The 20,859-nt window shown below is 73.1% G+C and overlaps 1 protein-coding gene across 4 annotated transcripts; it reads left to right on the forward strand.

Annotated features, from left to right (window-relative positions):
* The first annotated feature begins 44 nt into the window (after positions 1 to 44).
* On the forward strand, positions 45 to 20,742 carry LOC148051926 (E3 ubiquitin-protein ligase RNF31-like). 4 transcript variants are annotated; one of them, XM_087734944.1, is made up of 24 exons: positions 45 to 233; positions 594 to 920; positions 1,464 to 1,622; positions 3,076 to 3,231; positions 3,735 to 3,788; positions 4,011 to 4,062; positions 7,320 to 7,562; positions 8,114 to 8,383; positions 9,666 to 9,845; positions 10,501 to 10,719; positions 11,562 to 11,735; positions 12,422 to 12,520; positions 12,599 to 12,688; positions 13,501 to 13,615; positions 13,723 to 13,841; positions 14,503 to 14,616; positions 15,270 to 15,327; positions 15,434 to 15,530; positions 17,431 to 17,928; positions 18,026 to 18,209; positions 18,308 to 18,541; positions 19,235 to 19,624; positions 20,381 to 20,496; positions 20,575 to 20,742. In XM_087734944.1, exons 1-24 carry the CDS (start codon positions 60 to 62, stop codon positions 20,647 to 20,649), a joined length of 4,197 nt encoding a protein of 1,398 aa, XP_087591070.1. In that variant the 5' UTR covers positions 45 to 59; the 3' UTR covers positions 20,650 to 20,742. The 4 variants fall into 4 exon arrangements, with proteins under 4 accessions (XP_087591070.1, XP_087591071.1, XP_087591074.1 ...); XM_087734945.1 differs by lacking the exon at positions 19,235 to 19,624; XM_087734948.1 differs by lacking the exons at positions 18,026 to 18,209; positions 18,308 to 18,541; positions 19,235 to 19,624; positions 20,381 to 20,496; positions 20,575 to 20,742 and adding exons at positions 5,252 to 5,318; positions 6,703 to 6,800; positions 7,096 to 7,217 and having other exon boundaries at positions 17,431 to 17,791.
* Positions 20,743 to 20,859: the final 117 nt, after the last annotated feature.

Below are 20,859 nucleotides of genomic sequence, written 5' to 3' on the forward strand. Positions count from 1 at the left end.
GGGGCGTGGCCGGAGCGGCCCGCGCAGGCGCAGGCGGCGGGGCGACGCCGCGCTCCGCCATGGCGGGCGAGGGCATGCCCGCGGGGGGGGGCGTGGCCGTGCGGCGTGACGTCAGTCGGGCGGGAATCCGCTTTCCTCCCCTCTTCCGCCGCCGCCGCCATTTTGAAGGCGCCGCCGGTCGGGGCGGTCGCTGCCGCCGCCGCCTCTGCCTCTCCCCGCCCCCGGCCGCTGAGGTAGGCCGGGGCTCCCCGCTGTGGGGTTCTTTTACCCCCCCACCGCCACCGGGGCCCCCGAGTTCTTCCCTGGTACCCTCACCTACCCGCTGGCAGCGGCCCTCTCCTCACACGGGCGGGAGCCCTCCCTGGCTCAGCTTCCCTCACACAGCGGCCCGGGGGGGGGGGGGACGGGGACGGACACGGGACCCCCACACAGGGAAACCACCCCCCCCGGGGGGGGGGGGGTTGGGGGGGGGGCAGCGGGGCAAGGACCCCTCGGGGACCCCAGGTGAGGGGTGCGCCCGCCGATTCGCGCCGCCGTTACACTCGTTCGCCCCCCAAAACCGCCTTTTTCTCCTCATTTTCCACCCCCCTCAGGTGACGATGGCGGAAGAGGCCCCGGTGCCGGCGGAGGGGGGGTCCCCCCCCATCGCGGACGCCTCCCAGGGGTCACCCCGAGATCCTGCGGGGTCCCCCCAAGCCGCGGGGTCCTCCGAGGGGTCCCCCCAGGCCTCGGGGGGCTCTGAGGGGTCCCCCCGCTCCGGCCTGGGGGCTCTGCGGGCGGCGCTGGAGGCGGCTCTGGTCCGGGACCCCGGGGAGGCGACGCCGGCCGAGCTGAGCCCGCTTTTGGGGGTCCCCCTGCCCCCCCCGGACAAGTGTCGGCACCTGGACGGGGCCCGGCTGCTGCGGGACAACCTGCGCCTGGTGCTGGGGGGGGGGGGGCACCCCGAAATGGGGGTGGGGTGGGGTATGGGGGCGATTTGGGGGGGCGATAGGGTGATCTGGGGGGGGGGGGGGACTTAGGGGGGCGGCGGGGTGATGGGGGGGCATGGGGTGATCTGGGGGGCGTTGGGGTGATTTTGGGGGGCAATAGGGGGATTTGGGGAGATTTCGGGGGGCTGTGGGTGGGTTTAGGGGTCTGGGGGGCGGTGAGGTGATTGAGGGGGGTGATGGGGCGATTTGGGGGGATTTTGGGGTACAACGGGGTGATTTAGGGGTCTGGAGGAGCCAGGGGGTGATTTAGGGGGGACATGGGGCGATTTGGGGGGATTTTGGGGTACAATGGGGTGGTTTAGGGGTCTGGGGGGTAACGGGGCGACTTAGGGGGGCACTGGAGGCATTTAGGGGGGTGATTTGGGGGGCGCACCTGGGGATTTAGGGGTCTGGGGGGGCCGTGGGGGGGTTGGGGTCTGGGGGGGCCGTGGGGGGGTTGGGGTGCCCCCCTGACCCCCGTTCCCCCTCCCCCAGGGCCCGGGGCGGGTGCCGGAGGGGCTGGGGGGGCTGCGGACGGCGCTGAGCATCCTGGAGAAGTACGGGCGCAACCTGCTGCAGCCCCGCCCCCCCCGCCACTGGCGCGCCGTCCGCTTCCGCAACCCCGTCTTCCGCGGCACCGTCGGCGCCATCCAGGTACCCCAAGATCCCCTATAGCACCCCTATAGCGCCCCGATATCTGCCTGTACCACCTTAGTACTTTCTGTAGCGCCCCAATATCCCCCCCAGAGCACCCCAGTATCCCCTACAGCACCCCAGTACCCCCCAGAGCTCCCCAGTATCCCCCTATAGCCCCCTAGTATCCTCCTATAGCACCCCAGCATCCCCCTATAGCACCCCGATATCCCGCTATAGCACCCCGCTGCCCCCAGAGCACCCCAATATCTCCCTATAGCACCCCAGTACTTTCTATAGTGGCCCAATATCCCCCTCAGAGCACCCCAGCATCCCCCTATAGCACCCCAGCATCCCCCTATAGCGCTCCAATTCCCCTCTGTCACCCCGCTATTTCCCTATAGCACCCCAGTACCTCCCCATAGCACCCCAGTGCTCCCACTAGAGCGCCCCAGTCCCCCCTGGGGCACGCCAGTATCCACCTATAGGATTCTAATTCCCCTATAGCACCCCGGTATTCCACTGTAGGACCCCAGTCCCCCCTGCGGCACCCCAGTATCCCCCATGCGATCCCAGTCATCCCATATCACCCCAGTATCCCCCTGTATCACCCCAGTATCTACCTATAGGACCCCAATATCCCCCCGTATCACCCCAATATCTGCCTATAGGACCCCAGTTCCCCCTGTGGGGCCCTAGATTCTCCCTATAGGACCCCAGCATCCCTCTATAGGCCCGCAATATACCTCTACGTCGCCCCGATATCGCTCTGTATCAGCGTAGTATCTATAGGAGCCCCGCGTCCCTTAACATCACCCCAGTATCTCCCGTATCGCCACGATGGTTCTCTATAAGGGCTCCCTGTCCCTATGTCGCCCCAGTATCTCCCTATAGGACCTCGCTGTTTCTCTACCTCAGCCTGGTGTCTCTTTGTATCGTCCCGCTCTCCCGATGTATTGCTGTGTCCCCCCATATTCCCCTATAGGACCCCCGTCTCCCCCTATAGGACCCCAATATCCCACTGCAGGGACCCCCCGTTCTCTCATTGTCCCAGTATCTTCCTGTAGGCTCCCAGTATCCCATCGTGTCACCGCGCTGTCTCCCTATGGGCCCCCAACGTCCCTCCGCGTCACCCCGATAGCCTTGCGTATCGCCCTGGTGCTTCTATGGCACCCGGGCATCCCATAATATCACCCGAGTGTGCTCTTACCGGACCTTAGTGTCCCCCCAGATCACCCCCATATCCCCCATACGCCCCCAGTATCCCTATATCACCCCAGTATCCCTAAATCACCCCAGTATCCCTCTGTAGGCCCCCAGTATCCCTCTGTAGGTGCCCAGTATCCCTATGTCAGCCTAGTATCCCCCCATAGGCCCCCAGTATCCCCCCGTATCGCCTCAGTACCCCCCATAGGCCCCCCGCCCCCCCCCCCCCGTCCCCTATAGAGCCCCAACCCCCGTGGCGTCCCCGCAGGGGGGGCGGGGGGTGCTGCGCCTGCTGGGCTACACGGAGGAGACGGGGGAGGGGCTGAGCTTCCCCCCGGGGGCGGGGGCTCCCCACGGCCCCCGCGTGGCCGCCGTCACCGCCGACGTCCTGCTGCTGCGCGCCGAGCTCGACCTCCTGCTGGCCGTGAGCGCGGGGGGCGCTGGGAGGGACTGGGGGGGGCACTGGGGGGCACTGGGGGGGGCACTGGGAGGGGCTGGGGGCACTGGGAGGGACTGGGGGAACTGGGAGGGGTATTGGGAGGCACAGAGGGGCACTGGGATGGACTGGGGGGGACTGGGAGGGGCACTGGGAAGGACTGGGGGGCACTGGGAGGGACTGGGGGAACTGGGAGGGGCACTGGGATGGACTGGGGGGACTGGGAGGGGTATTGGGAGGCACAGAGGGGCACTGGGATGGACTGGGGGGCACTGGGAGGGGCACTGGGGGGGACTGGGAGGGGTATTGGGAGGCACAGAGGGGCACTGGGATGGACTGGGGGGCACTGGGAGGGGCACTGGGAGGGGCTGGGGGGGCACTGGGATGGACTAGGGGGCACTGGGAAGGGCACTGGGAGGGTCACTGGGACATGCTGGGGGACGCTGGGCCGTACTGGGAGTAACTGGGCGGGCTGCGACTCCTCCCCCCAGAACCAGCACCCGAACCCCCAGTTCTTCACCGACATCCTGGCGGGGGGGGCCGAGGTGAGCGGGGACTGGGGGGACTGGGAGGCACTGGGAGGGGCACACGGCTATACTGGGAGGGACTGGGAGGAGGTTGGCATGCACTGGGAGGGATGGGCGGGGCAGGGGGCTGTACTGGGGGTGCCCAGGGATGTACTGGGGGGGGGGTGTGTTACGGGGCCGTACTGGTCCGTACTGGTGCATACTGGTGTGAACTGGGCGGGTCTCCTCTCCCCACCCCAGGGGCCGCTGGTGCCCGACTCGCTGCCAGTGAGGGATGGGGACAGCCCGGCAGGTACGGGGGCTATAGGGGCCCTATAGGGGGGCTCTATAGGGGCTGGGGGGTCTTGGGGGGGCTCTATAGGGGCTGGGGGTGGGTATAGGCTGGGTTCTGTAGGGGCTGGGGGGTCTTGGGGGGCTCTATAGGGGCTGGGGGGCTCTATAGGGGCTGTGGGTGGGTATAGGCTGGGTTCTATAGGGGCTGGGGGGTCTTGGGGGGCTCTATAGGGGCTGTGGGTGGGTATAGGCGGGGTTCTATAGGGGCTGGGGCGTCTTGGGGTGGCTCTATAGGGGCTGGGGGTGGGTATAGGTGGGGTTCTATAGGGGCTGGGGGGTCTTGGGGGGCTCTATAGGGGCTGTGGGTGGGTATAGGCGGGGTTCTATAGGGGCTGGGGGGTCTTGGGGGGCTCTATAGGGGTTGGGGGGCTCTATAGGGGCTGGGGGTGGGTATAGGTGGGGTTCTATAGGGGCTGGGGCGTCTTGGGGTGGCTGTATAGGGGCTGGGGGTGGGTATAGGCTGGGTTCTATAGGGGCTGGGGGGTCTTGGGGGGTTCTATAGGGGCTGGGGGGTCTTGGGGGGCTCTATAGGGGCTGGGGTGGGTATAGGCTGGGTTCTATAGGGGCTGGGGCGTCTTGGGGTGGCTGTATAGGGGCTGGGGGTGGGTATAGGCTGGGTTCTATAGGGGCTGGGGGGTCTTGGGGGGCTCTATAGGGGCTGGGGGTGGGTATAGGCTGGGTTCTGTAGGGGCTGGGGGGTCTTGGGGGGCTCTATAGGGGCTGGGGGGCTCTATAGGGGCTGGGGGTGGGTATAGGTGGGGTTCTATAGGGGCTGGGGGGTCTGGGGGGCTCTATAGGGGCTGGGGGTGGGTATAGGTGGGGTTCTATAGGGGCTGGGGGGTCTTGGGGGGCTCTATAGGGGTTGGGGTGGCTGTATAGGGGCTGGGGGTGGGTATAGGCTGGGTTCTATAGGGCCTGGGGGTCTTGGGGGGGCTCTGTAGGGGCTGGAGGGGGTCTATAGGGGCTCTATAGGGTCTGGGGTGCCTATAGAAGTTGCGGTGTCATTGTATAGAAGCTGTGGAGCCTCTGTGGAGGCTGGGGAGCCCCTGTGGGGTTTGGGGGGGATCTGTGGGGTCTGGTATAGGGCTCTGGGGGAGGGGGTGGGTCTATAGGGGCCGTATAGGTGCTGAGGGTCCTGCCCCCCCCAGGCGGGACCCCCCCCGGCCAGCCCCGCCCCGGCTGCGCCCCCCTGCGCCCGCCCAGCCCCCCGAGGGGCTCCCAGGTAACCTATAGCGCCCCCGAACGTCCCCTATAGCGCCCCGAACGTCCCCTATGGCCCCATGGGACGCACACATCATCCCCAAATCCCCTATAGCCGACCCTATAGCAGAGCCTATAGCCCCATGGGACCCCCGTACCCCCCAACTCCCCTATGGCAGCCCCATATCCCCCCCCCCTGCACCCCCCTATAGCCCCATAGGATCCCCCCCACCCCGCCAGATCCCCTCCGTCCCCCCCATCCCCCCTATATCCCCCCAAATCCCCTATATCCCCCCTCTGTCCCCCCCTACATCCTCTCAAGTTCTCCGCATCCCCCCCGCGTCTCTTCTGCATCTCCTTACATCCCTCCTATATCCCTGCAGATCCCCTATATCCTTCCTGCACCCTCTCAAATCCCCTATATCCCTCCTATATACCCCCGAATCCCCTATATCCCTGCTATATCCCTCTATATCCCTGTATATGCCTCCTATATACGCTCAAATCCCCTATATCCGTGCTATACACTTCCTCTATGCCTCTATATCCCTCCTATATACCCCCAAATCCCCTATATGTCTGCTATGTGCTTCCTATATCCTTCTATATCACTCTATAGGCCTCCTATATACCCCCAAATCTCCTATATCTCTGCTATATGCTTCCTATATCCTTCTATATCCCTCCTATATACCCCCAAATCCCCTATATCCCTGCTATATGCTTCTTCTATCCCTCTGTAGCCCTCCTATATACTGCCTAATCCCCTATATCCCTGCTATATCCCTCTATATCCCTGTATATGCCTCTTATATACTCTCAAATCCCCTATATCCCTGCTATACACTTCCTCTATGCCTCTATATCCGTCCTATATACCCCCAAATCCCCTATATGTCTGCTATATGCTTCCTATATCCTTCTATGTCCCTCTATATCCCTCCTGTACACCCCCAAATGCCCTATATCCCTGCTATGTGCTTCCTATATCCCTCTATAGCCCTGTATATGCCTCCTATATACCCCCAAATCCCCTATATCCTTGCTATACGCTTTCTCTATCCCTCTATATGCCTCCTATATACCCCCAAATGCCCTATATCCCTGCTATACGCTTCCTATATCTTTTTATATCCCTCTATAGCCCTCCTGTATACCCCCAAATCCCCTATATCCCTGCTATACGCTTCCTCTATCCCTCTGTAGCCCTCCTATGCCCCCCCGTGCCCTGTTATATTCCCCTATACTCCACCTATATCCCCCTATACCCCCCCGTACCCCTTCTGCATCCCCATACGTCCCCCTAGATCCCTTTGTATCCCCCCTCCGTCCCCCATAGGGGCTCGGGGGGGGGCGGGCGGGGTATGGACACCTATAGATTCTCACCCCCATTTTTTCCCTCCCCCAGCTCGTCACCCCCGCCATGGCCGTATGGCGCTCTGGGACCGCCCCCCGCCGCTCTGGGACCGCCCCCCACCGCTCTGGGACCGCCCCCCGCTGCTCTAGGACCACCCCCCGCTGCTCTAGGACCGCCCCCCGCTGCTCTAGGACCGCCCCCACTGCTCTGGGGCCGCCCCCCACTGCTCTAGGACCACCCCCCGCTGCTCTAGGACCGCCCCCCACTGCTCTGGGGACGCCCCCACTGCTCTAGGACCGCCCCCTACCGCTCTAGGACCGCCCCCCACTGCTCTGGGACCGCCCCCCACCACTCTGGGGCCGCCCCCCACCGCTCTAGGACCGCCCCCCACTGCTCTGGGACCGCCCCCCGCCGCTCTGGGGCCGCCCCCCGGCAGCACCGGCGAGGGGGGGGGCTGGGCCTGCGCCTCCTGCACCTTCCTCAACCCCGGCCCCAGCGTCCTCTGCGGGGTCTGCGAGCGCCCCCGCCTCGCCCGCCGGCCGCCCCCCGCCCCCCAGGTGGGTCCGGGGTCCCGGGGGGGGCTGGGGGGGGGTCCCCGGGGGTCGGGGGGGGGTCCCCGGCGCTGACCCCCGCCCCCCTCCCTCCCCCCCCCCCCCCAGGGCTGGCGCTGCCCCCACTGCACCTACTGGAACCAGGGCCCGGGGCGGGCCTGCGCCGTCTGCCACCGCGGCGGGGGGGACGCCGCGCCGCCCCCCGCCCCCCCGCGCCCCGCGACGGCGCCGACGCCGATGCCGACGGCGGCGGGGGAGCCCCCCCCCGCCCCCAGCCCTTCCCAGGAGGCCGAGCGGCGGCGGCAGGAGCGGCTGCGGGAGGACGGGCAGCGCCTCGTCGCCCTCGTCAGGGTGAGCCCCCGCGCGTCCCCGGGGCTTTGGGGGGGCCCCAGGGGGTTTGGGGGGGGGCCCCAGGGGTGTCCCTAGGGGGGGTGAGGGGTCCCCACGGGTGCCCCCGGGGGTTTTGGGGTGCCCTTACAGGTGGCCCCATGGCAGTGGGGTGCCCCCAGGGTGTCCCCAGGGGTTTTGGGGGGTCCCCAGGGGTTTTGGGGTGTCCCCCGTGGGTCTTGGGGGGGGTCCCCGTGGGTCTTGGGGGGGGTCCCCAGGGTTTTTGGGGTGTCCCCCATGGGATCTGGGGGGTCCCCGTGGGCCTTGGGGGGGTCCCCGGGGATTTTGGGGTGTCCCCCATGGGTCTTGGGGGGGGGGGTCCCCGAGGGTCTTGGGGTTCCCCCCCCGGGGTTTGGGGGGGTCCCCGTGGGTTTAGGGGTGCCCCGTGTCTCTCCCCATGGCAGCGGGGTGTCCCCCAGGGGTTCGGGGGGGTCCCCGTGGGTGCCCCCCCCCGGGTGTGGGGCGCCCCCGGGGCCGGCGTGACGGGGGGGCCGGTGTGACGGGGGGGCCGGCAGGCGGCGGAGGCGCAGGGGGTGCCGGCGGAGGCGGTGGTGGCGGGGGCGGCGGCGCTGGGGGGCGCGGCGGGGGCGGCGGTGGGGCGGGCGCGGGCGGGGCTGGGGGCGGCGCTGGGGGCGCTGGCGGGGGCGGCGGGGCGGCGGGGGGCGGCCGAGCCGGGGGGGCCGCTGGGGGCCTTCTCCCTGCGCGAGGCCGCCCGCGCCTGGGCCCGCGCCCACGCCCACCCCCAGCGCGCCCTGGAGGCCTGCCTGGGCGCCCGCCGGCGGCAGGTAGGCGGGGCCGGCGTGGGGGCGGGGCCGGCGTGGGGGCGGGGCCTCGCGGGGGGCCCGGTGCGGATGGGGGCTGGCTGGGGGGGGGGGTGTGTGGCTTGGCGGGGGGCGGAGCCGGGAGCAGGGGGTGGGGCTATGGGATGGGGTGGTCCCTGGGGGGGCTGGGGGTGTGGCTTGGGGGGGGCGGAGCTTAGCGCAGGGGTTGGGGCTATGGGCTGGGGTGGTCCCTCTGTGGGGGGCTGGGGGGCGTGGCTTCTAGTGGGGGTGGAGCTTAGAGCAGGGGTGGGGCTGGGGGCGTGGCTTGGCGTGGGGGTGGGGCTTAGAGCAGGGGCGGGGCTGGGGGTTGTTCCTCTGTGGGTGGCTGGGGGTGTGGCTTGGTGTGGGGGTGGGGCTTAGAGCAGGGGCGGGGCTGGGGGCTGTACCTCTGTGGTTGGCTGGGGGCGTGGCTTGGTGTGGGGGTGGGGCTTAGAGCAGGGGCGGGGCTGGGGGCTGTTCCTCTGTGGGTGGCTGGGGGCGTGGCTTAGCGTGGGGGGCGGAGCTTAGAGTGGGGCGGGGCTATGGGCTGGGGCAGTGCCATGTATAGTTGGGGTTGTGGCTTGGTATGGGGGGCGGAGCTTAGAATGGGGCGGGGCTATGGGCTGGGGTGGTCCCTCTGGGTGGATGGGGGCGTGGCTTCCCGTGTGGGCGGAGCTTAGAGCAGGGTTGGGGTTGTCCCTCTGTGGGTGGCTGGGGGTGTGGTCTAGTGTGGGGGCATGGCTTAGGCCAGGAGGCGGGGCTATGGGCTGGGGCAGTGCCTCTATGGGGGCTGGGGGCGTGGCTTAACGTGTGGGCGGAGCTTAAGGCCAGGAGGCGGGGCGATGGGGCTGGGACGCTCCCTCTGTGGGTGTGGCTTAGTGCAGGGGTGGAGCTTAGAGCGTGGGGCGGGGCTGTGGTGCGGGGGGGGGGTGGGTCCCTCTGTGGGTGGCTGGGGGAACGGCTTAGCGCGGGGGGCGGAGCTTAGGCTAGGAGGCGGGGCTGTGGGGCTGGGGCGGTCCCTCTGTGGGAACCTGTGGGCGTGGCTTAGCGCGGGGGCGGAGCTTCCCCCGCAGACCCTGGGGGCGGGCGGGCGGGCGGGGCTTGCTGCGGAGGGGCGTGGTGAGGGGCCGGGGGCGTGGCTAGAGGTGGGGCTGAGGGCCACAGGGCAGGGGCCGAGGGGGCTGCGGGGGGGTAGGGGGGGGGGGCACTGGGCGGGACTGGGCGGGACTGGGCGGGACTGGGCGGGACTGAGGGCCTCTCCCGGCAGCTGCGGGCGCTGGCGGCGCTGGGGTTCGGGGAGCGGGGCGCGGCGGGCGCGGCGCTGTACCAGAACGGGGGCGACGTCTGGGGGGCGCTGGGCGACCTGCAGCGGCCCCGCCTCCAGCCCCTGCTGCGGCGCCTCTGGCTGCCCCCGCCCCCCCTCGACTTCGACTGCCCCGACCAGCAGGTGCCGGGGGCGGGGGGGGCACTGGGGGGGACTGGGAGGGACTGGGGGGGGGATTGGGGGGACTGGGGGGGATTGCGAGGGGGATTGGGGGGATTGGGAGGGACTGGGGGGGACTGGGGGGCACTGGGAGGGGAGTGGGGGGATTGGGAGGGACTGGGGGGCGCTGGGAGGGGATTGGGAGGGGACTGGGGGGGCTGGGGGGGGACTGGGGGGACCGGGGGGCACCGGGAAAGGGATTGGGGGAACTTGGGAGGGGACTGGGGGGCACTGGGAGGGACTGGGGGGATTGGGAGGGACTGGGGGGCACGAGGGGGGATTGGGAGGGGACTGGGGAGACTGGGAGGGGCTTGGGGTTACTGGGAGTGAGCGGGAAGGGGGTTTGGGTTACTGGGAGGAGGTTTGGGGTTACCGGGAAGGGGGTTGGGGCGATGGGGAGTGACTGGGAGAGGGTTTGGGGTCGCTGGGAGGGGGTCGGGGTTACTGGGGGTGACTGGGAAGAGGGTTTGGGGTCGCTGGGAGGGGGTCGGGGTTACTGGGGGTGACTGGGAGAGGGTTTGGGGTCGCTGGGAGGGGGTCGGGGTTACTGGGAGGGCTCCCGGGGGCAGCGGGGGCCCCCGGTCGGGGGAGACGGGCGCCGACGGGTGCCGCGTCGCAGGCGCTGGCGCGGCGGGCGCTGGCGACGCTGGGCCTGGCCAGCTGGGGCCGGGCGCAGCTGCTGGTGGCGCTGGGCCGGGAGCTGGGGCTGGGCCGGGCGCCCGCGGCGCGGCTGGGGGAGCTGGCGGAGGCCGTGGGGCGCTGCCCCGACCGCGCCGTCCTGCGCCGCCGCCTGCGCTGCGAGTGCGCCGTCTGCGGCTGGGGGCTGCCGCGCCACCAGGTACCGCGCCCGCCGCCGCCCCCTCCGCAGCCTCCCCTTCCTCCTCCTCCTCCTCCTCCTCCTCGCCCTCCTCCTCCTCATCCTCGCCCTCCTCATCCTCGCCCTTGTCCTCGCCCTCCTCATCTTCCTCATCCTCCCCCTCGTCCTCCTCGCCCTCCGCCTGCTCCTCATCCTCATCCTCCCCCTCCTCCTCCTCATCCTCCCCCTCCTCATCCTCATCCTCCTTGTCCTCCCCCCTCCTCCTCCCCCTCCTCCCCCTCCTCCTCCTCCTCCTCCTCGCCCTCCTCCTCCTCCACCTCGTCGTCCTCCTCCCCCTCCTCCTCCTCCTCCTTGCCCTCCTCCTCACCCTCCTCATCCTCATCGTCACCCTCTTCACCCTCCTCCTCCTTGGCCTCCTCATCCTCCTCCCCCTCCTCCTCCTCCTTGCCCTCCTCCCTCCTCCTTGCCCTCCTCATCCTCACCCTCCTCCTCATCCTCCTTGCCGTCCTCCTCCTCCTCCTCGCCCTTGTCCTCCTCCTTGGCCTCATCCTCATCCTCGCCCTCCTCATCCTCCCCTTTGTCCTCCTCGCCCTCCTTGTCCTCCCCCTCCTCATCCTCCACCTCGTCACCCTCCTCGTCCTCATCCTCATCCTCGTCCTCCTCATCCTCACCCTCCTCGTCCTCCTCATCCTCGCCCTTGTCCTCGCCCTCCTCCTGCTCCTCATCCTCATCCTCGCCCTCCTCCCTCCTCCTCGCCCTCCTCATCCTTGTCCTCCTCATCCTATCCTTCCTCCTCCTCCTCCTCACCCTCCTCCTCCTCCTCCTCGCCCTCCTCCTCCTCCTCACCCTCCCCCCCCCCCCAGATGCAGTGGCTGACCTCCTGCGAGTGCCCGCTCTGCCCCGACTGCTTCCGCCTGCACTTCACCATCGGGGTGAAGGAGCGGCGGGTGGGCGACCTGGTCTGTCCCGCCTGCGCCCGCCCCGACCTGGCCGACGAGGCCCAGCGCCTCTCCTACTTCTCCACCCTCGACATTCAGGTGTGCTGGGGGCACTGGGAGGCACTGGGGGCACTGGGGGTGCTGGGGGCGCTGGGGGTGCTGGGGGCACTGGGGGTGCTGGGGGCACTGGGGGGCACTGGGGGCGCTGGGGGGTCGGGGGGGCCGACGAGGCCCAGCGCCTCTCCTACTTCTCCACCCTCGACATTCAGGTGTGCTGGGGGCACTGGGAGGCACTGGGGGCACTGGGGGTGCTGGGGGGCACTGGGGGCGCTGGGGGCACTGGGGGTGCTGGGGGGCACTGGGGGCGCTGGGGGCGCTGGGGGCACTGGGGGTGCTGGGGGGTCGGGGGGGCCGACGAGGCCCAGCGCCTCTCCTACTTCTCCACCCTCGACATTCAGGTGTGCTGGGGGCACTGGGGGGGCACTGGGGGGCACTGGGGGTGCTGGGGGGCACTGGGGGCACTGGGGGCGCTGGGGGGCACTGGGGGTGCTGGGGGCACTGGGGGCGCTGGGGGTGCTGGGGGGCGCTGGGGGCACTGGGGGCACTTTGGGCGTTGGGGTCCTGGGGGTCCCAGAGCCGCTGGGGGGCCTGGGGGGTCCCGGGGGTTGGGGGGCCTGGGGGGCGCTGGGGGTCCCAGGGGCACTGGGGGGGACCTGGGGGTGCTGGGGGGGTCCTGGGGGGGCCTGGGGGGGCCGGCCCCGCCCCTCACCCCCGCCCGCCCGCAGCTGCGGCAGTGCCTGGACCCCGCCACCTACCAGCTCTTCACCCAGAAGCTGACGGAGCTGGAGCTGATGCGGGACCCCAAGTTCCTCTGGTGCATCCAGGTGGGGGGCTGGGCGGCTGGGGGGCGCCCGGGGGGGCTCCGGGGGGCGCCGTGGGGTGACCCCCGTCCCCCCCCCCAGTGCTCCTTCGGCTTCATCTTCGAGGCGGAGCAGGGCCCGGCCCAGTGCCCCCAGTGCCGGCAGCGCTTCTGCCCCCGCTGCCAGCGCCCGGTGCGGATGTGGGGAGGCGTGGGGCGGGGGGAGGGGGGGGGGGGGGGGGGAGGGGGGCGGGGGGCGGTGTGGGGTGGGGAGCGGCCCAGGGGCAATGGAGGGGTTGCTGTGGGGCAGCTGGGGGGCTCTGGGGGGTCCCTGTGGGGCGGCTGTGGGTCGCTACGGGGCTGTGGGTCGCTATGGGGCTCCCTGCGGGGTGGCTGTGGGTCGCTGTGGGGCGGCTGTGGGTCGCTATGGGGCAGCGGGGGTCCCTGTGGGGCGGCTGTGGGGGTCGCTGTGGGTCCCCGTGGGGCAGCTGTGGGTCGCTATGGGGCTGTGGGTCGCTATGGGGCTCCCTGCAGGGTGGCTGTGGGTCGCTGTGGGGCGGCTGTGGGTCGCTATGGGCCTCCCTGCGGGGTGGCTGTGGGTCGCTGTGGGGCGGCTGTGGGTCGCTATGGGGCAGTGGGGGTCCCTGTGGGGCGGCTGTGGGGGTCGCTGTGGGTCCCCGTGGGGCAGCTGTGGGTCGCTATGGGGCTGTGGGTCGCTATGGGGCTCCCTGCGGGGTGGCTGTGGGTCGCTGTGGGGCAGTGGGGATCCCTGTGGGTTGCTATGGGCCTCCCTGGGGGTCGCTATGGGGCAGCGGGGATCCCTGTGGGCCGCCGTGGGGCGGCTGTGGGTCACTATGGGGCAGTGGGGGTCGCTGTGGGTCCCCATGGGGTGGCTGTGGGTCGCTATGGGCCTCCCTGGGGGTCGCTATGGGGCAGCGGGGATCCCTGGGGGTCGCTGTGGGTCGCCGTGGGGCAGCCGCGGGGTGACGGCGGCCCCGCCCGCAGTGGGACCCCCAGCACGCGACCCTCTCCTGCGCCGAGTTCGGGGCCTGGCTGAGCGCCCGCGACCCCCAGGCGTCGCCCGTGGGGCTGGCGGCCTTCCTGCAGGAGCACGGCATCGGTGGGTGCCCCGCGGCGGGGGGCCCTGCCCCACGGCGGGGGGGGGGGGGAGGGGGGGGCGCTGCGGGGACGGCCCTGCCCCACGGCTGCCCCCCGGCTGCCCCCCAGCCTGCCCGCAGTGCGGGGTGTGGTACGCGCTGGCCCGCGGCGGCTGCATGCACTTCCAGTGCTCCCAGTGCCGCCACCACTTCTGCAGCGGCTGCTACGGCCCCTTCCACGCCAAGGACGTGAGTGGGGCTGGGGCGGGGGGGGGCTATGGGGCGGGGGGGGGCCCATGGGGCAGGGCGGGCTTGGGGGGCCCCTGTGGGGCGGGGGGGTCTTGGGGGGTCCCTATGGGGCGGGGGGGCCCCTATGGGGCGGGGGGTGCCTATGGGGCAGGGGGGTCTTGGGGGGCCCCTGTGGGGCGGGGGGTCTCTATGGGGCAGGGGGTCTTGGGGGAGGCCCTATGGGGCAGGGGGGTCCCTATGGGGCGGGGGGGTGCCTATGGGGCGGGGGGCTCTTGGGGGGCCCCTGTGGGGTGGGGGGTCTCTATGGGGCAGGGGGGTCTTGGGGGAGGCCCTATGGGGCAGGGGGGTCTCTGTGGGGCACCCTGGGGGGGTCTGTGCGGGGTCCCTGTGGGGCAGGGGGTCTTGGGGGGGCCCCTATGGGGCAGGGGGGTCCCTATGGGGCGGGGGGGTGCCTATGGGGTGGGGGGTCTTGGGGGAGGCCCTATGGGGCAGGGGGGTCCCTATGGGGCGGGGGGGTCTTGGGGGGCCCCTATGGGGCGGGGGGGTCTCTATGGGGCGGGGGGTCTTGGGGGGCCCCTGTGGGGCGGGGGGGTCCCTATGGGGCGGGGGCCCCCATGGGGCGGGGGCTGCCCGGGTGCCCACGGGGCTGGGGGTGCCGCAGCGCTGCCCGGAGCGGGGCTGCCCCCTGCGGGGGTCCCTGCACGGCCACCACCCCCGCGACTGCCTCTTCTACCTGCGCGACTGGGAGCCCGCCCGCCTCCAGCGCCTCCTGCGGGTGAGCGGGGGCAGCTGGGGGCCGCGGGGGGCAGCTGGGGGTCGCTGTGGGGCCGCGGGGGGTCCCTATGGGGCACTTGGGGGTCACTGTGGGGCACTTGGGGGTCACTGTGGGGCAGCTGGGGGTCCCTATGGGGCAGCTGGGGGTCCCTATGGGGCACTTGGGGGTCACTGTGGGGCACTTGGGGGTCACTGTGGGGCAGCTGGGGGGCGCTGTGGGGCAGCTGGGGGTCCCTATGGGGCAGCTGGGGGTCGCTGTGGGGCAGCTGGGGGTCCCTATGGGGCACTTGGGGGTCACTGTGGGGCAGCTGGGGGCCGCGGGGGGCAGCTGGGGGTCGCTGTGGGGCAGCTGGGGGTCACTGTGGGGCAGCTGGGGGTCCCTATGGGGCACTTGGGGGTCACTGTGGGGCAGCTGGGGGTCCCTATGGGGCAGCTGGGGGTTGCTGTGGGGCAGCTGGGGGTCGCGGTGGGGCACTTGTGGGTCGCTGTGGGTCGCTGTGGGTCACTGTTGGGCACTTGGGGGTCACTGTGGGGCACTTGTGGGTCACAATGGGGCACTTGTGGGTTGCTGGGGGGCACTTGTGGGTCGCTGTGGGGCACTGTGGGGCACTTGGGGGTCGCCGTGGGGCTCCCTGACCCCGCCCCGCCCCCCAGGAGGGGGGGGTGCCCTTCGACACGGAGCCGCCGGCCGGAGCCCCAGCCGTGCCCGGAGGTGGGGACCCCCCCCCCCCCGCCCCCCAACCCCCCCCCCCCCGCCCCCCAAGTGTGGGGCGCCCCCCAGGTGTGGGGCGCGGGCGGGCGCTGACGGCCGGGCGCAGGCGGCTGCGGGGTGCTGGAGCAGAAGGAGACGGCGGCGGGGCTGCGGGACGAACCCTGCGGCAGGGAGGCCCCCCCGGGGCAGGCCGGGCTCTGCCGGTGAGCGGGGGCGCGGGGGGCACGGGGGGGGCTCTGTGGGGCACTTGGGGGGCACGGGGGGGGTCTCTATGGGGCACTTGGGGGGCACGGGGGGGCTCTGTGGGGCACAGGGGGGTCACGGGGGGTCTCTATGGGGCACTTGGGGGGCACGGGGGGCTCTGTGGGGCACAGGGGGGGCTCTGTGGGGCACTTGGGGGGCACGGGGGGGCTCTGTGGGGCACAGGGGGGGCTCTGTGGGGCACTTGGGGGGCACGGGGGGGCTCTGTGGGGCACAGGGGGGGCTCTGTGGGGCACTTGGGGGGCACGGGGGGCTCTGTGGGGCACTTGGGGGGCACGGGGGGCTCTGTGGGGCACTTGGGGGTCTCTATGGGGCACGGGGGGCACAGGGGGCTCTATGGGGCACGGGGGGCTCTGTGGGGCACTTGGGGGGCACGGGGGGGCACGGGGGGGCTCTGTGGGGCATGGGGGGGCTCTGTGGGGCACTTGGGGGGCACGGGGGGCTCTATGGGGCACTTGGGGGTCTCTATGGGGCACGGGGGGGCACAGGGGGGCTCTATGGGACACTTGGGGGGCTCTGTGGGGCACAGGGGGGCTCTGTGGGGCACTTGGGGGGCACGGGGGGGCTCTGTGGGGCACTTGGGGGGCACGGGGGGCTCTATGGGGCACTTGGGGGGCATGGGGGGGCTCTCTGGGGCACGGGGGGGCTCTGTGGGGCACTTGGGGGTCTCTATGGGGCACGGGGGGCACAGGGGGGCTCTATGGGGCACGGGGGGGCTCTGTGGGGCACTTGGGGGGCACGGGGGGGCTCTGTGGGGCACAGGGGGGGCTCTGTGGGGCACTTGGGGGGCACGGGGGGCTCTGTGGGGCACTTGGGGGGCACGGGGGGCTCTATGGGGCACTTGGGGGGCATGGGGGGGCTCTCTGGGGCACGGGGGGGCTCTGTGGGGCACTTGGGGGTCTCTATGGGGCACGGGGGGGCACAGGGGGGCTCTCTGGGGCACGGGGGGGCTCTGTGGGGCACTTGGGGGGCACGGGGGGCTCTGTGGGGCACTGGGGGGTCTCTATGGGGCACAGGGGGGCACGGGGGGCTCTGTGGGGCGCGGGGGGGCTCTGTGGGGCACTTGGGGGGCACGGGGGGGCTCTGTGGGGCACTTGGGGGTCTCTATGGGGCACGGGGGGGCACAGGGGGGCTCTATGGGGCACGGGGGGGCTCTGTGGGGCACTTGGGGGGCACGGGGGGCTCTATGGGGCACTTGGGGGGCATGGGGGGGCTCTCTGGGGCACGGGGGGGCTCTGTGGGGCACTTGGGGGTCTCTATGGGGCACGGGGGGCACAGGGGGGCTCTATGGGGCACGGGGGGGGCTCTGTGGGGCACAGGGGGGTCTCTATGGGGCACAGGGGGGCACGGGGGGCTCTGTGGGGCACTTGGGGGGCGCGGGGGGCTCTGTGGGGCACAGGGGGGTCTCTATGGGGCACTGGGGGGGCACGGGGGGCTCTGGGGGGCACTTGGGGGGCACGGGGGGCTCTGTGGGGCACTTGGGGGGCACAGGGGGGCTCTGTGGGGCACAGGGGGGTCTCTATGGGGCACTGGGGGGGGCTCTGTGGGGCACGGGGGGGCTCTGTGGGGCACAGGGGGGCTCTATGGGGCACGGGGGGGGCACGGGGGGCTCTGTGGGGCACGGGGGGGCTCTGTGGGGCACTTGGGGGGCACGGGGGGGCTCTATGGGACACTTGGGGGGCTCTGTGGGGCACAGGGGGGCTCTGTGGGGCACTTGGGGGGCGCGGGGGGTCTCTATGGGGCACAGGGGGGCACGGGGGGGCTCTGTGGGGCACTTGGGGGGCGCGGGGGGGCTCTGTGGGGCGCGGGGGGCCCGGCTGAGGCGCGGCCTGCGGCCGGCAGGGGGCACTACACCGAGTACCTGGTGCGGCTGATCAACGAGCGGCGCCTGGACCCGGCGCGCCTCTACACCGCGGCCGAGCTGCGGGCCGCCGCCGAGCGCCACCTGCCGGGCGGGAGGCCGCCGCGCGGCCCGCAGGAGGGCGAGGAGGAGTACGCGCTGCGCCTGCGCCGCCTGCTGGGGCGGGAGGCGCCGCTGGGGCCGCGCCCCCCGCGCCGGTAGCCACGCCCCGCGGGGAGGGCGAGGGCGGGGCCGGGGGTGGGGCGGAAGCGGAAGTGGCGGCGGGGATCCGGATGGCGGCGGACGGGGGAAGCGGCGGCGGCGGCGGCGGCGGCGGCGGCGGGGGTCGGAAGCTGCGGCCGTGGCTGGTGGCGCAGGTGGAGAGCGGCCGCTTCCCCGGGCTGGTGTGGGACGACGCCGGGCGCTCGGCGCTGCGCATCCCCTGGCAGCACGCGGGGAAGGGCGGGGCGCGGGGCGGGGCCGGCACCGCCCTCTGCCAGGTGAGCGCGCGTCGGGGCGGGGCGGCGGGCGCGCACCCCCTGTTCCCCCGCCCGCCCCGTCCTCCCGGGGTGACGCGGGCGCTACGTCACGGCGCAGGCGTGGGCGGAGTTCAAGGGGCGGCTGCGGCCCGGCGCGCGGCCCGACCCCGCCGGCTGGAAGACGCGGCTGCGCTGCGCCCTCAACAAGAGCCCCGAGTTCCAGGAGGCGCCGGAGCGGTCGCGGCTGGAGGGGCCGCGGCCCTACAAGGTGTACCGCCTGCTGCCGCCGCCGCCGCCCCGAGGTACGCACCGCCGCGGCGCCGGGGCACCGGGGGGGGGGCGGTGCGGGCCGCGGCCCTGCGCACCCAGCCGCCTCCCCCCCCCCCCCCCCCCCCCGCAGGCGCGCAGGCCCCCAAGCGGCCGCGGCCGCCGAGGGAAGCGGCGCGGAGCCCCGGCGGGGAGCCCCGGCCCCGGGACCCGGCCCCGGGAGGCCCCGCCGAGGGACCGGAGGCCGGTGAGGGAGGGGGCGGGGCCGCCGAGGAGGAGCCCGCCCCCCCGGCGCAGGCCCCGCCCCCCGGGCCGCTGAAGCTGGAGGTGGTGGTGGACAGCCCCGAGCCCCTCCCGCCGCTGCAGGGTGAGACGCGCCCCCGGCCCTGGCCCCGCCCCATCCCGCCGTGGCCCCGCCCCCGGCCCTGGCCTCGTCCCCTGGCCCCGCCCCCAGCCCTTGTCCCTGTAACCCCAGCCCCACGCAAAGCCCCGCCCCACCTTCAGGCCCTGCCCCCAGCCCCACACAAGCCCCGCCCCCCGCCCCCCACCTCCAGACCCCGCCCCCAGCCCCCACCTCCAGACCCCGCCCCCCACCTCCAGACCCCGCCCCCAGCCCCCCACCCCCAGACCCCGCCCCCCACCTCCAGACCCCGCCCCCAGCCCCCACACCCAGACCCCACCCCCCTCCAGACCCCGCCCCCAGCCCCCCCCCCCACTTCCAGACCCCAGCCCCACACGGCCCCGCCCCGCCCCTGCCCCCTGGCCAGCACAAGCTCCGCCCCCGTCCACAGTGGCCCCGCCCCCTGCCCCACGGTGGCTCTGCCCCAGAGCGTGACCCTACTCATGGCCCCTACTCGCTGTCCCCGCCCCCTGGGCGTGGCCCCACCCCGGCCCCACCCCCTGGGCCTGTCCCCACCCCACCCTTCCGCCCGAGGGGGTGTGTGTCCCCTGCCCTCCCCCACCCTATGGGCGTGGCCCCACCCCCCGGGCGTGTCCCCGCCCCTCCCCCGCCCCCCGTGGGCCCCGCCCAACGCCCCGCCCTCCCCCCCCCCGCCCACAGGGGAGGCCTGCCTGCAGCTGGGGGTGTGGCTGGGCGGGGCGCTGGCCTGGCGCGGCTGGCTGCCCCCCGGCGAGTACCTGCTGGCCCCGCCCCCCGCCGCCGCCCCGCCCGGCCCCGCCCGGCCCCGCCCCGGGCTGCTGCCCCGCCTGCTGCTGCTGCCCCCGCCCGAGGCCCCGCCCGGGGGCGCGGCCGCCGCCGCAGGCCGGCTGCTGGCGGGGCTGCGCCCGGGGCTGCTGCTGGCCAGCGCCCGCCGCGGGCTCTTCCTGCGCCGCCGCCCCGCCCCGCCCGGCCCCGCCCCGCCCCTGCACCTGCGCGCCCCCCACGCCCCCGCCGGGCCCCTGCCCGAGGGCGCCCTGCTGCAGGCCTTCGACGCCCAGCGCTTCCGCCAGGGTGAGACCCCGCCCCACGGCGCCCCGCCCCGCCCCATGGGGGTCCCTGCCCCGCCCCATGGGGGTCCCTGCCCCGCCCCATGGGGTCCCTGCCCCGCCCCATGGGGGTCCCTGCCCCGCCCCATGGCGTCATGCCCCGCCCCATGGGGGTCCCTGCCCCGCCCCATAGGGCCCTGCCCCGCCCCATGGGGGTCCCTGCCCCGCCCCATGGGGGTCCCTGCCCCGCCCCATGGGGGTCCCTGCCCCGCCCCATGGTGTCCTGCCCCGCCCCATGGGGGTTCCTGCCCCGCCCCATGGGGGTTCCTGCCCCGCCCCATAGGGCCCTGCCCTGCCCCATAGCATCCTGCCCCACCCCATGGGGGTCCCTGCCCCGCCCCATGGGGGTCCTGCCCCGCCCCATAGGGCCCCGCCCCGCCCCATAGGGCCCTGCCCCGCCCCATAGCATCCTGCCCCGCCCCATGGGGGTCCCTGTATCTGCCCCAGGGGGGTCCCATACGGTCCTGGCCCTGCCCCACGGCTGCCCCATGGGGGTCCCTATACCTGCCCTATAGGATCCTCCCCTGCCCCACAGGGTCCTGCCCCTGCCCCACGGGGGTCCCAGCCCCACAGCTGCCCCACAGGGCCCTGCCCCTGCCCCACGGCTGCCCCAGAGGTGTCCCCGCACCTGGCCCTGCCCCGCGGGGGTCCCACAGCTGCCCCGCAGCCTCTGCCCCCCCCCCCCGTCTCCCCCCCCCTGACGCCCCCCCCCCACCCCCAGAAGTGGGGCAGCACCGCGCCGGGCTGGGCCCCCGCCCCGAGCACCGGGTGACGCTGGCCGTGGGGCAGGAGCTGGGCCCCCACGACGGACCCCACAACCGCACCCTCGTCCTGCAGGTGAGGCCCCGGGCGTGGGGGGGGGGGGGGGGCGCGGGCGCGGGGCCGCCCCTCACCGCCCCCCTCTCTGCCCCGCAGCTCGAGCAGGCCTTCGCCCAGCAGCTCCTCGACAGCGCCCCGGACGCCGCCGGCCCCTTCCCCGTGGAAGCCTGAGCGCCCCCGCCCCCCGGGCCCCGGGCCCCGCGGGGGAAGGGGCGCCCGCCCGCGGCCGCGTACCCGCCGACAATAAAGCCGCGTCGGAGCCGCCGCCGTCTTTCTCTCCCCCGGCCGCCATCTTCTCCCCCCCGCCCCCGCCGCCCTCCCGCTGAGGAGAAAGGGCGGGAAAGCAGCGGCGCTCGCTGGTTGGCCGGCGGCGCAAGGCGG

The sequence above is a fragment of the Nipponia nippon genome, unplaced genomic scaffold (genome assembly GCF_047370975.1).
Source record: "Nipponia nippon isolate SJK-2023a ecotype South Korea unplaced genomic scaffold, ASM4737097v1 scaffold_51, whole genome shotgun sequence".
NCBI classification, from domain to species: domain Eukaryota; kingdom Metazoa; phylum Chordata; class Aves; order Pelecaniformes; family Threskiornithidae; genus Nipponia; species Nipponia nippon.